The sequence below is a fragment of the Amblyomma americanum genome, chromosome 4, assembly GCF_052857255.1.
Source record: "Amblyomma americanum isolate KBUSLIRL-KWMA chromosome 4, ASM5285725v1, whole genome shotgun sequence".
NCBI lineage: Eukaryota > Metazoa > Arthropoda > Arachnida > Ixodida > Ixodidae > Amblyomma > Amblyomma americanum.
In genome coordinates, this window is record NC_135500.1 from 205,839,770 (window position 1) to 205,857,401 (window position 17,632).

At 47.6% G+C, this 17,632-nt stretch overlaps 2 protein-coding genes across 5 annotated transcripts in view; one reads left to right on the top strand and one right to left on the bottom strand.

Moving 5' to 3' along the window:
• LOC144129167 (LETM1 domain-containing protein 1) overlaps positions 1-17,632 on the top strand; it is a 369,791-nt gene that overhangs the window by 22,828 nt on the left and 329,331 nt on the right. The gene's annotated exons all lie outside the window — the stretch shown is intronic.
• The window catches only part of LOC144129163 (glycoprotein 3-alpha-L-fucosyltransferase A-like), a 113,706-nt gene continuing 102,843 nt past the window's right edge, over positions 6,770-17,632 (bottom strand). For all 4 annotated transcript variants that reach the window (XM_077663120.1, XM_077663117.1, XM_077663118.1 and 1 more), the window contains exons 6-8: positions 15,856-16,200; positions 13,605-13,851; positions 6,770-12,046 (exon numbers count right to left, since the gene is read on the bottom strand). In XM_077663120.1, the coding sequence (XP_077519246.1) occupies positions 11,939-12,046; positions 13,605-13,851; positions 15,856-16,200 (700 nt within the window). In that variant the 3' untranslated portion in view covers positions 6,770-11,938. The remainder of the gene's footprint in view (positions 12,047-13,604; positions 13,852-15,855; positions 16,201-17,632) is intronic.

Here is a 17,632-nt window from a genome sequence, read left to right on the forward strand (position 1 = left end):
TCGCCTTTTAAAAATGAGTGACTGAACAATCACGCAATGCAGGCAGTGTGTGGAAAGAATTTGGAACCGGAAGTAGCTGGCAGATTATTTTCCCATGGTCCTTTGCGTTCGCTTCGGAAACGCACCTCACCTGTTCTTCCTTTCATTCCTTTATAGCTTTGTTATCTTGTTTGATTGCGCTGTTTATATTCCTGGTTTCCTGTGTATAAACCTTCAGTTGTGAGTAAAAAGCGCTGGTCCTGTTGTTTTCGTCACTTGTCCCCGTATTTTGCGCTATTTTCCCTTAAGTATGTATCACCAACTCGCCCGTCTTGCCATTGTGTTGAATTCATTTACCGCGCGAAAAAGGTGCCTGCCGTCGGCCAGCCGTCGACTTAATGCGATGAAACGATAGACTATCGTACTATTATTTAGAATCTCTGTGCGGTCAAATCTACTGAACTCCATTGGTAGAGGTTGTCATCACTTGATCTCATCCCCCCCACTGCTCGCTGCACATCCGCAACGTTCTCGTTCCAAAGATGCCGTGTCCTCAAAGCCTTTCCCTGTGCTATAGTGTACGCTGCAAGTTCAAGTCACGTGCTTGAGCATTACATGGAGGAAGGAAAACGAGAGGAGCGCCAGGGGAGGAGGAGGCTGAGAGAGTGGGGCCGTCTGCTTCCCCGGCGGCGTTTACTGAATACGCGTGTAGGTGGTGAGCGTTGCCGGATCGCATGGATGGCTTTGCCAACACAACAGCAGTGATGGAGGCTTAAGCAGAGCCCTCCCCGCTTCTCGGCGGGCGCATTGTTTCGGTTTCATATGTATTTTATTTTCACTCGCATTTCTTTGAGAAGAGCAAAAACTCCGTCGCTCCTCTCCAGGAACGCGCGCTAGTAGCAGTGGCTTAATAAAAGAAAAATACAAAAAGAAACGAATTCACTGCTGGCCCTGGCAACTGCCATTTATAATACCTTAAGCACCATGCAGAGCTGTGGCCGGCGGTACAGGGAGAGATAGAAGAAGTACAGTGGACAGCGATAGCGAGAAAGGATAGGGGAGAACTGTGTTTAGTATTTACCCAACACAGATGCTAAACAAGTCTGCGCCGCTCGCGCGTGAGACTCCAGGCACTGTCCGCATTATATCAGCGCGAGAGACACCACTGCCCACATTTACACAGCATGGAAATACACTATATATATATATATATATATATATATATATATATATATATATATATATATATATATATATATATATATATATATATATATATATATATATATATACCAACCCGCGCGTACGTAGTGCCTTGTCGTTAATTAATCGCGGGCGCAGCACATTGCACAGGCGGCGGGGTGAAGCGTCCGGCCGCATATCGTCCGAAGTAGCACGGAGCGTTCACGCCTGGCTCGCACTACCCGGCGATGATATCAAGCGGCATGTCAAACCTGCCTGCTCGGTGAATGCACAGGGGCTCACCATTGTTCTGTCACGGGGTCGCATGGGCACTGCCGCAGTTACATGAACGCGACTGAAGTCGACTCCAGTCCCCTTCTCGAAGGAAAGAGCAGGCCCCTCGTTGCCTCCGATGCCGCAGTGACCGCGGGCACCGACTGAGCACGAATACCGCATCCGCGCTCTGCGAGGTGTAGGACTAGCAACCTTGCTAGCAATTCGGGGCAGCACCGATTGGGCCGCAAGCCACGCGCTCCGTGTCGGTATTTCTTTTCATCGCGACAGTATCCTTGCTTGACAGCCACTTGATACGTGCCTTCTTCGCCAAAAGTAACCGAGCAGGCGCGTCGGCAGCGGGAGCAGGCTCTCAGCCGAGCGGCGGCGCTGCTGTCTCCGCCGCTGACCGCTGCACCCAGGCTGCGAGTGTAAACGGGCTGACGTAAGTTTTCGCCCTCGCTCTCCATCCTTGGATGATAAGTAATTGCGCGTAGCATTTGCGATTTTCGCGCCTTCGGTGCGCAATCATACTGAACGGGTACGTACTTGCGCGAAGAAGACGGGACACAACGAAGAAACACACACGACATGTCTCGTCTTCTTCACGCAAGTGCGTACCCTTTCAAAGATGAACTCGCCCAAACAAGAGCATTGAGCGGGGGCTTATGTCACACACTCGCAGCCGGGCCATTTGCGATAAGCTATTTCGCGCGTTCGGAGCGCTCTCACACCGAGCGAGGGCGCAGGCATACGTCAACTATAGTTTACACTCGCAGCCGGGCATCAGCATCAGTGCCGGAGACTGAAACGCCGCCGCACGCCTGCTAGCCCGCTACCGACGCGGCTGCTCGGTAACTTTTGGCAAATGCGGCACCTTACAAGCAGTTCGCGATGCACGCCGTATACTTATTTTAGCATGTTCTTTAGAGACTGGCCGACGACGCAAGCAGTTAAGAGACATGCAGTCGTGATAATTCACACGCACGAACCTTTAAAAGACTGCTCAGATCGGCAAGTTATGTCGGTGAAGGCGAGGTCCCATTGAAGGTCCACAAACGCCTCGCGAGATAGTGGACAAAATGGCTATATGTTTCCTTGCTTTTTTAAATCCAAAAAATGTTCTCTAAAAATTTATTTTTTGGATGCCTTTGACGCGACGCCCGCCATGGCGAGGCACAGTGCTAGACCGCCCACAAATTTGGCGCGAATCCTCGAGCTCGCAGACTTGCAGCGCGCGCTAGCACCGAGAGCGGCTTTGGTGCCACGGCTCTCTCAGAAGCAGACAAGGCCTCTAACTGCGTCTCCGTCGCTGTAGCAGCGCGCCGCGCATGCGCAGAGAGCAGTTGGGGTGAAATTAAGCGATAAAAACCTCTCCCAGCTCCATTAGATAGGTGGCTGCTGCATTCTCATTTTCTACAGTGTTCTAGAACACTGTATACTTTCCGAGGCGAACCTGAGTGCAGCCACCGGAAGTTGGACGGCTTTTACCGGAAATCGCGTGCAGAGGTGTGCGCGGATATAGTCACTGGAACGGGTGATTATGCGCCGAGGCATCGGCGCGCCGCCGCCGACGTTTTCACTCTGCGCTATCGGCGCGCCCTCTAAATATGAATATATTTTCCTTCGCAAATCTAGCTGCGTCTGAGATTTGGTTTTGTCTTGTTTAATTCTTTTCCCTGTCTGAGGCATATAATCATGTCAAGGAGTCAACATGTCAAGTGTGTTTGCAATGAATCAATACAAAACAAAGAAAAGCAACCGTGCTCTCCGCGCGTCTACGCATGCGTTCCGTCACCATACAACGCAACTTGGCATTCCGAAACTTCGGGAAAAGCGCAACATGGCGCGACGAGAAGAAACAACGGATTCGGAACGTCAAAATAACGACTTGAGGGTCGCGGGCACTGTGGGTGGAACCAGCGATATGTCCCAAAACGGCTTCAACGCACCGTAACATATCTCAGCTAGAAAAATGTTCACCTGCCGCAAAAAAATATTGTATTTCTTTTTTATTCCCGGAAAAGGCCCTTATAAGGGCAGTTACTTTAAACAAATTGTGATTATATATTCAGAACAAGTTATTTCACAAACTGTCCAGACTGAAATGTGCACATGTGTTATAACATCAACTGATTGGTTGACAGGTAAAGGGCTCAACCAAGCAAAAGTTGGTCATAGAAGAGGTCTGTTTATTTTCACGTAAAGAATAATGTATAACCACAGTCTCATTTAGAACAAGTGGAAGTACGATTAACATATCGAGTGTCACGTGCGTCGGTGCCGTCATAACAATAGGCGAATTCACTGACTCTGCGCAATGGAAAAATACCTGTAGGCTGTAGGTCCGTTCGATTCGCCTGCACTCCCTGCACCAGTTCTGTAAAGTTCCGCAGCGGTGCCGCGAGCGTGCAGCGCTAGTTGCAGCAGTTCAATTGCTGCCTACTTCCAAAACGAATGGTCGAGTGCAGGCCTGGTCGTCTGCTAGCTTTGGCGTCGCCACCAAATTGCAGCCAGCAGTGTGCAGCCCAAATCAACGGCCGCCAACATCCCGAACCACGTGAAGAATTTTCAAACAGCACGTCGCAGCGAATTGTTGCCATGAATCAGTCTCGATGCAATCTTGCGGCAGCTAAGCGAAACGCACGTGTGTTCTCTTACTGAGGTGTGCGCGCGCCGAGTTTCATGCTAAGCGGGTGTTGAAACAACGTGCATCATGCGCTGCATGCGCGTGTTTACTTTTTAGTTAACATAACCGGCTTCGAGTACTAATATAACCTTATTAGTAGAAAGTAAAGACGCCGGTTACGGGTCCGTCGAGAACACGATGGTCGAGAGATGCAACGTGCCGGCGAGGGCCGCCGTCCCCACCTCCGTCGCCGCCTTCTCGGGTGGCCACTCACGTTCCATGAGAGTCGGCGGGCCCGTGTGAGGCACTGTTATCATCGACGAGTGGAATAATTTGAGTATATCTGCCGTTTATCGCAAAGCGCAACCCATCGTCGCGCAAGCCTTCGTCTGCTTCCATGGCGTCTGCAGCTGCACCATTTCGGCACCGACCATTGAGGAGGTGCACATTTTCCTGCACTTTCCTGAACTAGACCTGCACAACGTCTGCACTTTTTTGAAACGAATGGCGTCGTGCAGACGGCGCCATCTTGCACCGCTGAAACGAATGGCGAAGTGCAGCACCGCGAGAACCAGTTCACGTAGTGCAGGCGAATCGAACGGACCTTGTGTAACCGAAGGGTAGAAAGAAGAAAACATTTGCCACTACGACGCAGAAAACAAGAAAGGTTCTGCACGTCCGTGAGCAAGAAATATATAAGCACAATCAACATACGCGCTTGGGATATGTGCCTAATTTTTTTTTAAATATGGCGTTTAAAAAAAGATTTACAAAAATTTTGCATTTCTCTCACCCTTCTACCCCTCTGTATTCTGTGTTCTGAGCCCTAAGTACGAAAATCCCTAAAATTTCAAGCAGTTTAACAAAGAAGGCTGTAGTGAAATAGCTTTCCAAATTTTTGGTTTAGCTTTCCACGCCGCCGGCGCCGCCGCCGATGAATACCAGGCGCCGCGCCGCCGCCGAGTAGAAACGACCGCCACGCCGCCGCAGTTCGAAAACGACACGGCGCGCACCTCTAGTCGTTTGTCTGCTGCGTATTTCAGTGACTTCAGTAGAAAAAGTCGCGTTTTTCTACCTTTAGTTCGTAGTTTTGTGCGTAGTTTTCGTGTAAGATCTTCTGTTATATCAATGGAATAAGCAAGCTGAACGTGAGAAATGTGAGCACCGTTTGGAGAATCCTGTAATTGTAGAGGAACTGAGGAAAACAGACATGTGGGTTTAACACTGCCGCGCTAAAAAGATATGTAGTACAGTCGTTCACAGACCTGTGTAGAGCGCTCCGTGCCATCTGCGCTGGAAGGAATGAATGTGTGGAAGACAGCAGCGTCTTCTTTGAAACAACTGCCACCATGGTCGGATTTTTTTTATAATTTGCTTAACGGTATAATAAATTGGAATATCAGTTCGCCATCTGCTTTAAAGGGGCTCTGAAACGCCTTCCCAGGAGAGCACATTAACTCACTTAATCACTGCACTGTATTGCCATAAAAACCAGAGCCAAATAATACTCTACACGCAGCAGACGACCCACAATCACGAGTCAAAGTTGGCGAGCCCTTCCCGGCGACTTTTCCATACTCGCACCCTCCTCCGTCCCCCGCATCTGCGTAGACAAGGTGAGAGGTGGCCATTGGTTAGATTCTTGCAGACGTCAGGCAGCTATCGTGGCCTCGGCCAATAAGCTGCTTAGCTCCGGCGGGTCGGGAAGCTCCGCTCCCAGAGGGGGGTCGGCGAAGGAGCGCCTACCTTCCAGCGTGCAAAAAGTGACAAGAGAAGAGGGAAAGGCGCGAAGACGCTGAAATTCAAATTTTAACCACAGATAACTCAGCTTCTACAAAGCGCATTTAAAAAATCCTTGCTGGACACTATTCGTGAAGCGGTGTGCTTCAATGCCCCAGGCATGCCGCAACTTTATTAGGGCCCCCTTTACAGCCCCTTTAAGTACACCTCGTGGTACACCTCGTTGCTTTAAGTACACCTAGTGGTACACCTTGCGAATCTCTGCAACCAGTTGTTCATGAGACCCGCGGCGTAGAGCAGCTTGCAGGCCTTGAAGGGCTCCTCCGAAATCAGTGAAAACTGACCGTTCATGTGGAGGTTCTTTGCTGACGTGCTCAACTGCAGCCCGAAGGGCAACTAGTTGCGCACCAGCCGAGGAAGTGTGGCAGGTCGTCTTCGCCTTCATCAAGCTGGACATCGCTGGGAAGAACTACTACAGACGGGCTGAATGGCCGTTTGGTCGTCACATTTCGGATGAAGAAAAATTAATGTAATTATCTGCAAAAACAAGGTCTCCGCCATATTTTGTGCACGTCCGTAACGTGCTCCATACGCGAAAGCGCCACTTCAAGTAGCGCGCCTGCGGTATGAGGCTGGTCTAACAGTCTGACGTTAAGGTCGGAGCACACAGCCCTTGTATGTATGGGTGCGCGGCATTGATGCCAACCTACCTTGCAGTTCAGCAGCCGACGTCGAGCACAATTCTTATCTGTGACGACGCTTTCAATTCGGACGGCATGTCGACGTAATCCGCTCTCGTGTTCCTGCTAATCGCGATTAATATTGTACAGCTGTCGGTGAGCAAACCTAACTACGAAACAAAAATTACATGACTTACCCAGCGAGGTCTACGAAGGTTCCTACTGCTGCTCGTTATCAGCAGCGAATGTTTTCGGCGTTATCGCATGACGACAGACAAAAACGGGGTGAACGTGAAAAGAAACACAGTTTATTGATGCGGATGAGATTCAAATGCCAACATCGTATGAGATTGCTTTTGTTTTATATACAAAGGTGGCCAGTAGGAGTGGGGCAGAGTAAATCTATGCTTGACGCCTAACAGTATGACTAGCACAACGTGACCAGTTCGGCTATCACATGAATGAAATGAACAGAGCACCCGAGCCGGAATCACTGGCGGGAATCCGCTCAGCCAGCTCCGCATGTCGGCACGCGACTTCAAACCCTTCGGTGCAAGACGTACAAAACACCCGAAAAAAGAAAAAAAAAGGTGATCAAGAAATTGCGAGCTCACTACATCCTCAAGAGCATGACCGTACGCTAGAGTTAATCAAACACATCTCTTGCGAAACACCGCTTCAAAATGAGACCAACTGCTTCTAAAATACATCAAATGTTGGGTGCCGAACAGTTCATTTGCCCGTCCAAAGATGACGCGACAATCCGTAAACTAGGTTCGGTCAAATCTTTATGCTGTTATTTTAAAACACTGGACTTTATTGAAGCTTCGTTCGCAACTGGTGCGTTTAAAGAGCTCTGTTCTTACGCCGCCTCTGAACACCATGGAACCCAATAGACACTGAAACTACACTGGACGTCCGTAGGACGTCTCAAACGTCCCCAGGACGTCCGAGGGAGTTTCAGAGCCTATTGGAAATATGCCCGATAACTATCAAAAGTAGCAGAGCAGCAGTGTGCGCATAATACGAGACTCAAACAGGGCTGAATGCAGTGTTGAGAGAGTGCTCAGTTACAATGTATCTGAAAACAAATACCACGTTTGGGCTTCTGTCGACTGTTGCCCATAAGCAAAAGAAAAAAAAATAATGTCGCGCTGTAAAAGCTCACAAGACTTTGCCTAATAAATCCAGCTATTATTATGCATCTTGATGTGCTAAAAAAGTATTCGATATATATGGCACATATTATGCACACTCCTGGCCAAACCGATACATACGCAAGGAAGTGCGGCGGGCAACAGAGGTTCGTTTCGGCCGTTTGACTTTGGTCTGCTTCGGGAGCGGCGCTTCTAATTTAATCGCTAAAAAAGACTCCTAACTTAGCTCGTAGTGCACAGCGGCAAGGGTAGAAAGACGCTTAAAGTGCGCCCGGAAGACAGCGTATAGTATAAGCACGGGTACTGCAGACCCAAACGCGAAAGTGAGCATCTGTCGCGAGTTACGGCTGAAGCGCCGGGGACAAAACTCAAAGCCACCGCAGGCATGCTTCAGCGTCAGGTGTAGATTGTGCGCCTGTTGCGATCACTGCCTGAGAGTTGGTTTCACAGCAGCACGCCTGGTGCGCGTATGTTGGAGCAAGCGACCCTATTATGTGCACCAGCACATACGCAAACGCGGTCAGCTCAGAAGAAGCGAAGTGCTTTGGTCATTTGTGGAATTCGTGTCTGAGGTGTACTCGTTTTGGCATGTAAAAGTCTGACTCCTTTCTTTGATAGCTGGATATCTACAGAACCATTGTACGAAGCACAGCACCACGACGACGCAGAAAACAGTGTTAACTCCATAATTTCTTTGTAACTGAAAACTAGCGCACTCCTGCAGTCACGCTTAAAACCTTCGAAGTAATTGTCTGTTCACGGTACCCGTAATGAGGCCCGAAAGCAATGATAACAGTAACATATAATAACGAAGACTGAGCAACGCGACTTGGCTGGAGCATAAATTTAAAGCAGTGTGCGTCCAGAGATTATTTAAACGAGCGCGAAATTTCTTACTTGACTCTGAAAGATTGCGTTGAGCTCGATCCTGTACGAAAATGAACGAGTTTGCTCGGAGTTCACCAGTCAAAACGAGAAATGCTGCTGCACTTGTTGGAAACGCGGATCTGATCAAAGCAAGCTGCACCAAAGTTAAACTAAATGACGAGAACTGAAATGGGAGCCACAAATTGCCATTTCACACCCTCTTGTTGTACCGACCTGTTGTCACACAGAGAATGTCTGACCTTGCGCGCAGAGCAGCGCACGCAACTCCATATTCGATTTTGTTTGGGGCATAAAGAGAATTTTCTACGCGTATGACAAAAATAATAATTCGCAGTACCCTACTATATATCCAAAAATGAACGTTTATTCGGTGGAAATTACTTGTATTGACTTGGTTAGGCTAATAAAATACTGTTTTTCATCTATCACGAAACATGCGCTTAAAGAGTTGCCAGTCTATGTGAAAAAAAAAAAAAGCTGCTAATGGTTTAACACACCATACTGTTTGTTACTAACGGAGGGTTTAACAGCACTTAATTAGTGCATGCAGTTGGATAATCTGGCCAATAAAAGCCAAATCACCAATAACATGCAAAATTGCCGTCGAGGCTCACCACTGTAAATCACAGTATCACATCAAGCGGATAACAGGTTGGAGCCCATAACCTCCAGTACGGTTGTCTCCCGCAGAAAAAAAATAAAATAAGAGCCTTCGTAGGCTAACTGGGAAAAACTTTTTTTTTAAATTATGCTCCTTTCGACACATTTTTATGTTACATTAACATAGGAGTAAAGGTTAACGAACTCTAGGGTTTTTCAAAATCACGGTGTTCACGGCAGAGATAATATCGACAGCCGCATAATGGTCGGTCGCGGGTAATAAATATGAATGAGGTGCCCCCATCACTGGTGTTCGTTGAGATTGAGGAGCCTGCGTCTTGCTTCCTTCAGTTGAATTGTAGCGCCTACAGTTTGCACCATAAGTCAGCGCATCTGTCGCGCGGTCATCCACTATAGGTTTACGTCTTCGCTATAACCGTTACCGGAAATGACCATCAAGACTAGACTCTGCGCCTTCGATGCAAGGACTTTGGTAACTTCTGTCGGAAAACGTGTATGCGAGACCGGCGTTTAGAACAGAAAAGCGCTACTTCACGGTTGTGCACCTCCATCTCTAGCACGAACGCTAAGGCCGCACTTTGTTTCATTTTCGTGGCGCAAGCTGCCGATAACGCCTGCGCAGTGCAACCGAATCAAGTCTGGATATTTGAACACAACGGTTGCAAGCCGAAGTCCAAATAACAGCCATTTCACGGACAAACCGAGCTCTCGATAAATGACGTCATTTTCACAATTGTTGCGTGGAACTTTTTCTTGAAAAGCCACAACGTGGCTGTAGTGTTTAACAATGTAGTCACTGACGCACACTGTTTTCTTCGATAGTTCGCCTCGGCTTGCAGCTCAATGCGTGCATAAAAAAACTCTCAAGCGATGTGACTGCAAAGCACGAAGCGAAGTAATGGCATGGAGGGAACTGATGGGCTTCGAAAAAAAAAATGATCTAGCACCCCAGCGCTCGAACAGGAACTAAAGAAAAGGAAATGCGTAAGAAAGTCTCGCTTAAGTAGTCGTTTAAGTTGTTCAGATTGGCACTAATGCTTCGAACATAACTGCGGAAACTTTCGCTGTCTATATTCGGCGTTGGTTCTTGCATGAAGCTTACTAAGCAATGCTTTTGTGTAATGAATTCAATAACGTGCCTCCAATATTAGAAGACAAAATCACAAAACAGACAAAATAACGAAACAGAAACGAAGCAGCAACCAACGCATCGGCAGCAAAAAAAAATCGAGGAATTGATCGAGAACAAAAGAGATGAAAGCTTTCAAATGTCTAGAACTAGAAGGGGTGCCCTAGAGTTTTGCCACGTTTTCCAATCCTGCGCTATCTGCCATTTGGTTTCTAGCTGTGACGTGAAGTGACATACACCATGCTTGGCCGTGCACAGCTAGTCCTTTCATTTCCGAGGTTCTGCTTTATTTTGCAGTTTTAGGCTAGAAAGTGGCCATACAAGAAAAGGTTTGTCTATTATGCAGCCATTTTGAACGCCACCCCCTACGCCAGGTGTTGTAGACAGTCCTAGCTAATCATCCCTTTATGACCAGGCTGAAGATGGTTCAAATCAGCTCTTTTAGCATTCCCAGCCAGCGCCTATAGTAGCAAACTCTAACGGCGCTTCAAAAGTTAGCAGGTGATTCCAAATTCAGCGCAGTTGTGGTACTAATTGGCATGTACGCGCAATGCTCGCAAGGCGATAATTTTTACACCCTAGCGCTGTGCTTCGCGTGTATCGTATTGGATAAGCAGTCTCTTGTGGAATGTGAACACATAGCACAGTACGTAGCCAAAATACAACAGCACCGTACGGAACCACACATGTAAGAAATACGCTGGTGACGAGTGAGAAAAATACACAAGACGGGAGCTACTGAGCGTGCTCGCAGAGGGAACACCTTACAGCCCAATGCTGCGGCCGGGGAACGTGGTATTGATCTCCATCACACGCGCCTTGCACACAAAACACTGATGTTTACGTCGAAATCGCGCGGGAGATCGTAACACGTTGGTCGTAAGAGAAAATGCAGTACGCGCTCTGATGCGGACACCCGGATGCTTCAAAATGTTCGAAACTGACTCGTTGGTCTGTTGATCTCTTAACTTTGCGGGCATTTGCAAATGCAAAAAAGTCGAACACTATCCCTCAGGCTTACGAAACTGTGGATGCTTCGGTGAAGTCGTTAAATTCAACATTTCATGTGAGACAAACCATAGTCTGCGTTGTTTTTGCGGAGAATGATTCTACTCAATTTTCTCCTCCGTGTACCTCCTCTTACCGCATTGACCAGTTTCTTTGTTGACCATCGTCATTAGACGTGTCATATGCCCGCAGAAAAAAAAAGGAAAAACATGAGGTCTTATACTGCCTCTTGCACGTTAACCATTCAAGCTACAAGTGAGGGCTTTGGTTTCACCTCCTCATTCCGACCTCGGAGCCGCAGACAAAACTTATGCACCTAGAACACGCGAACATTATGCAGCAGGCGAAGAAAATCGCGCACAAAGTCCCAGCAGATCCATACGCTCATTGGTGACTCGCAGCAGGCTCACACAAACACGGCCAACAACAGGGCGCGGCTAAACCCGGCTCGTCCTTCGGTGCCGGTAGTCACCTATCACAATTTGTTCGTTCAAGATTAGGTCACGTGTCATGTCCAGCAGCACGTGAGGCCAGTTAACGCCCATCCAGTGGTGCGAATAATCCTTTCGTACGACAGTATCGAGGAGAGCCAGCCTCAGCGAGCAGCTGTCCAGCCGAAAGGAGGCGGCAAGACGCCACCGGAGGGGCTGGGTCAGGTGAGCACGTAAGCCACAGGGTCCGGCTTGGGCCGGAAGTCTCTCCAGCGATCGCTGCGGCACGTCCCGGGCCCCGCCCACCACGCCCCGATGTCCGGGTACACCTGCGCCGTGTGTCCATATTGGATCGATATGAGCGCGCGCCGCGCTCGTAGAAGCATAGATGTGCGGTCTTGTCTGAGCGTACAAACCATTAAGTGCCGAGCTTGGAGGCAGAACTGTACGTTTTGTGAGCAAAGGAAAAACGCACATTCCAAACAGCAATCGCGGGTCTTTGCAGACCATTCTTCAAATACAGCAATGACAATTGTTTAGGCAAATAATCCCTCTCTATGGCCGAGCGAGATTTCAGTTTGGACTAAATTAAATTTTATACCGAAGGAGTTCAAGAAAGGTAGAGAAGTTGATGGCGCCTCCTGTCCCAGCAGTACAAAGTTCGTGACTGAAAAGATATTTCGGCACTTCGTACACGGAGGACAACTCTGCAATCGTAATTAAAAGCAAAAACTACAAATTAAATGCATCTTTTCAAACGTTCAAGGCAGTCTTAACATAAGATTACGTTGTGGCAGCTTCTAAAGTTAACAGAACAGCAAAAGGAAAAAAGTACAACTTGCAGCTTCCCGTTAAAATTCACGTATGAAATAATACATGCTTTTTACAAATGGCGCTTTTAAAACGAAAGGTTTGAAGGAACACTATTTTCACTCAGAAAAGTCAAACGAACGCATGAAAGCAAGAAGTGTTTTGTCTAAAATGTTAGATTTCTGGTTTGTTTAGCTTCTGTGGTCTTCTATCGCGCGATATTAGCCACTGGCGGATCGATCACAAATCGAACGAAATATGCACCAAATAGTTAGGAATGCACATGCGATCGCGCTCTTGGCTTCTTCAAAAAGACTACTTTCTCACGCTACGCCGTTATAAACCTTCGAAATACATATTAAAGCCTCAACTCATTATTTCTTTTCGCAAGAAGTATAATCTGCGCGGAGATGCATATGCCTATTGGACTTTCGGATCTTATGCTAATTGCAACACAGACATGAGCCGACTTGACTCAATGCGCGCAAGTTCTTGCCGGCATGCTGTTAAGAAGAATATGCTCATTAACCTGTGCTCTCCCTTCCTACCCAAGTTGGAGATAACTGTACCTTAGAGTACGGCTAAACATTCTGCTGGGCGTTAGCGTTACTGCCGGGCGCTACTACTGTTGGGCGTTACTACTGTTGGGCGTTACTACTGTTGGGCGTTACTACTGTTGGGCGTTACTGCTGTTGGGCGTTACTGCTGTTGGGCGTTACTGCTGTTGGGCGTTACTGCTGGGCGTTAACGTTGGAATTTACTGTTCGACTTTACTGTTGGGCGCTACTTTTCGCTATTACTTTTCGGCATTACTTTTCAGCTTCGGGTTCCGTGACTTAACGCTGCAGATTATTTCCTTGGTCATGCATTTTAGGCAGCTGTTTTCAAATTTGAAATTCATCTGGCCCTCGATCGGCCCATCCCCCAGCATCACGTTGTTGTCCTTACCCGTTAAAATCAATGATGCCGAACAGTGCACTAGTTCTAACCGCCTGTTCGCGCCCATGCATGGGCCACGAAGAGATGAGTGAAACGTCATCGCAAGAGAAGCAACAACCAGCAAAAGTGGCACGGCACCTTGGGAAGCGGCGGAGCGTGCAGCATGGCACAGAGCCGGCACCAGAAGTAGGTGTTGATGAACTCGCCGGAGCCCTTCCAGCGCAGGTACTCGTTGTAGAGCGTCTCGTTGCGGTCCAGCAGGTGCAGGTAGTCGGCCAGCGCCTTGACCGACGGAAAGTCCTCCACGTGGATGAACGAGCGCGCCGGCGATGCACGGGCGTAGTCTGACGGACGGGCCCCCATCGCTATCGGTATCACGTCGCGGCTGCAACGCCCGAGAGCAGTCGTCTTTAATACATGCTAACTCTCTCCCCACTGTCCTCTGTCTCGTGCAAGCGCTGGTTTTAGCTACAAGATCGCGCACCTACCAGCCCCACTTTTCACCTTGTTAAAGACTTTGGAGAATTTTCAAAAATAGGCTTCTTTAGAAAAAAAATGATTCCTTCGCGATCAGAGTGACGGCATTGGCGGATGTCATAGAATTTGTGAGATTAGTTAATTACTAAAATCTGCTCAATAAGTTTTAAGTTTTAGCACTTAGGTGTCTGGTGGCGATTAAAGAATTGTGGCGGGCCGTCAGGACATCCAATATCAATTATTAGATCGGCAGAAATATATTTGCTTTTGGCGCTTCGACACAAGAAATTTCGGCTGACCAGACACATCGAAGGCCTATAGAAGCCAGGCCTAGAAGAAAACTTTAGTTTTGACTTATTATCGAAGCTAACAAGTGCAAACATGCTTCTAAAGCTTTTTCTGACATTCTGTCATTGTGATAACTAAAAAGCAACCACATGCATTCAGTGGCAAGTCGAATTCATGAACGTTACTCCTTCAAACGGATAATATCCAGTAACAGTAGCTTGATGAATGAATGCCTGCCTTAGGCATTTAATTTTAGGTGTTTAATTGAACACCATATAATAGAACACTTTATTATATTGCTCTGGAATTACCAGGTACGAATAGTGTTTCAAGAATATTTTAAAAAAACGGCAATGATTTTTTTAAAAATCCGAATGAAACTCATCTTTAGCCATTTTTAGACTCCATAAATATCAACACGAAGACAGAAACTTTTCGTCCAGAAGTATGAATTTTCGCTACTGTAGCATGAAGTACGGATAAAAACTGAATAAAAAATTCAGCCTCACATTCTTATTTCTTGTCTCATTGTCCTGAAACGCGCCCTTTTTTGGGACGCATTTTTTTAACAATGCGATATTTTTTTCCTGCGAAATTGCAAAAGCTATTAAAGTTTTTTGCGCAAAATTCACGCAACAGGAAAGTAGCATGTAATTGCTCAGAAAAGACTCAAGTTCCACGAAACATCCGAGCTTGAGATTTTGCGAAATCGGAAAAGCAACGTTTTCCAGTTCTTGTTATAACCGACTTTTTCCAAGAAATCGACAACGTATCTGCCAAAACTAAGGACCATTCCTATGCGTCGACACAGTTGCCCATCACATATAAAAGTTTAATTCGAAGCAAAAAATTATCTTGATATATATTCTACGTTTGGTTTGGTTTATGGGGGTTTAACGTCCCAAAGCGACTCAGGCTATGAGAGACGCTGTATAGTGAAGGGCTCCGGAAATTTCGACCAGCTGGGGTTCTTTAACGATCACTGACATCGCACAGTACACGGGCCTCTAGAATTTCGCCTTCATCGAAATTCGACCACTGCGGTTGAGATCGAACCCGCGTCTTTCGGGCATTTCAGTTACTTTTCATGGACTGGATATTCATGGATATTCTACGTTTGTATTATGATATACGAGCTTTTATGGGCAATCGGTAAGGATGCATGTCTGCAGAAGTCGAAGCCCAGCATTTGGAGTGCGTGCAACTTTTTCTTTTGTAGCGAGAGCTACACTAGGCTAGGAGAAGTTTCGCCGTGCCTGCCCGGGGTGACAGCTGCGCATGGGCCGTAACCATGACAACCAGCTGCGCCATTCCACAAGTGTTCCGCCGCTGCGCCGCGCCGGCCTCCACCGCTGCGCCCCTTACGGCGCGGTTCGGGTGTCTACCAAGATGTGACAGTTACTGCGCCATTTCCTTTCCCCAAAAACCAATTTTCAATTTCAGTTTCCTCTGACCCAGGGAGCCAGTTATGCGCCCTTCCTCCCCTCAAGATCATCGGCGTCTAGAACATTGTCAACGCCGACGCCAATGAACACAATGAACGCCGACAGCTTTCGCTTTGTATGTCCTGGATTAGCTGTGCTAATCCACATTTTTCTAGGGACACAAGAAGAATACAGCGTACCCAAGGCCGTTGACGAAGAACTTCTCGGTGATGTAGTCCTTGCAGTTCGAGTTCTCGAAGGCCAGGTAGAACTTGTAGTCGTGGTCGAGCAGGTCGAAGCAGTGTCCCGCCTGTGCCCTGGGGCACTTGAGGGAGCCGCACGTGCCGTAGATGTCCACGTCGATGTAGGCGGCCAGCTTGCGCGCGAACTGCAGCCGCTGGTTGCGGGCCGCGCAGTTGGAGACGAACCAGGCGACCTTCTTGGTCTTGTTGCGCGACACGGCGCCGGCTGTCGGACGCGCCGTGGTACCGCCGTCCTCGTAGTGGACAAACTTCTCGTACGGCGCCACAATGTCAGAGTCGTGTCTGGGAAGGAAACAGTGTCACGGCGTCGGCGTTAACGGGGCACCCTGTGAAGCTGGGCTTTAGAGTCGGGCACGCCGCGCCTGCTCTCACGTAAATTTGCATGTCATTGGTCGCTCAGTAACATGCCAAAGGGAACCCGACACATCAGCCCACCAGGAGCACATGTCGCAGGATGACAAAAAGTGTCGAGTTTGATCAGGGTGAGAAAGATTTTTATTATCAAGCGACAGGTGACTTTAGTTTTCCTGTTACGATCTCGGTTCTGACTCCAGGAGGGGAATAGGGAAAATTTTTTTGAGGGAGTTCAAATATCTATTTCCAGAGCTTCAAGGAAATCGAGATGCACGTGCGTGGCACGAGATTTGCAAGTTCTTGGTCACAAACCACGGTTTCCTGTCAAGCTTGGCAGATTGAATTGCCCTGTACACCTACATTCATTTTAAACGTATGGATCTAAACGGGTGATATTAATCCGCATGACGCTAACATTCAAAGTGTCGGCACGTGCTTCTACGAACTTGCCTTGCAGCCAGAGAGTGAAATAACACGTCTTTAACAAATGCCCATCGCTCGTTGTGTCGTAACAGTTTGCTGAAGAACAGACACTCCTATGCTGCTTCAGTATCCAAAGAATGTGCGTTCACTGATAATAAACCTGCATCACACAGCCTGCTACAGCACCCAGGCAGTGACAGGTGTGTGTGTGTTGTGTGTTGGGTTTTATGGCACATAGGCAGCTAAGGCCATCATGCGCCAAACTCAAGGTGTAGAATTGGCTTTCTGTAGAATGTTTACGAATATCAAAAAATGCCGATGGCGTAGATGACCTAAAAACATTGTGCTGCCTAGTAAAAGAAGAGAAGAAATTTGGAAATCGCTAATGGTAAAAGCCTTAAAGAAGGTCAGGCAGCCTTAGCGGCTATCCTTGGCTAGGTAAGGATCCTGAGGCTCCCAACCAATCAAATAAAAAGCCTCAGCCTACTTCTCAGGAATGAGAAAGTGGCTGAGGTGTATCATGTAATAAAGGGAACCAGTGGTTCAAAAATTACAGTTTTTCGAGGACGCCCGCTGCTTTTAAAAAGCTAAAAACGGAGGGTATGTTAACAATGGCATTATCAGCTAAGAGCAATGTTGGGTGAAAAGGAATGTATTCATGATAAAATTGAGTGAAGTACTTTTTTCTTAGTTTTTCTAGTTTCACACATGAGAATAGAATGTGGTTAACAGTAAGTTCTTCTCCGCATTCCTCGCAACCAGGTTTATCTTGTTTTGTTAGCAGGAAGTTGTGCGTGAGGTGCGTGTGGCCTATTCGCAGACGGCATAAAACCACTTCTTTAAAACGTTCCTGGTGCACACATGACTTAAATTCACCCAAAACTGGTTTTACAAAGTGCAGTTTATTATTCACTTCGCTGTTCCAACGCGACTGCCA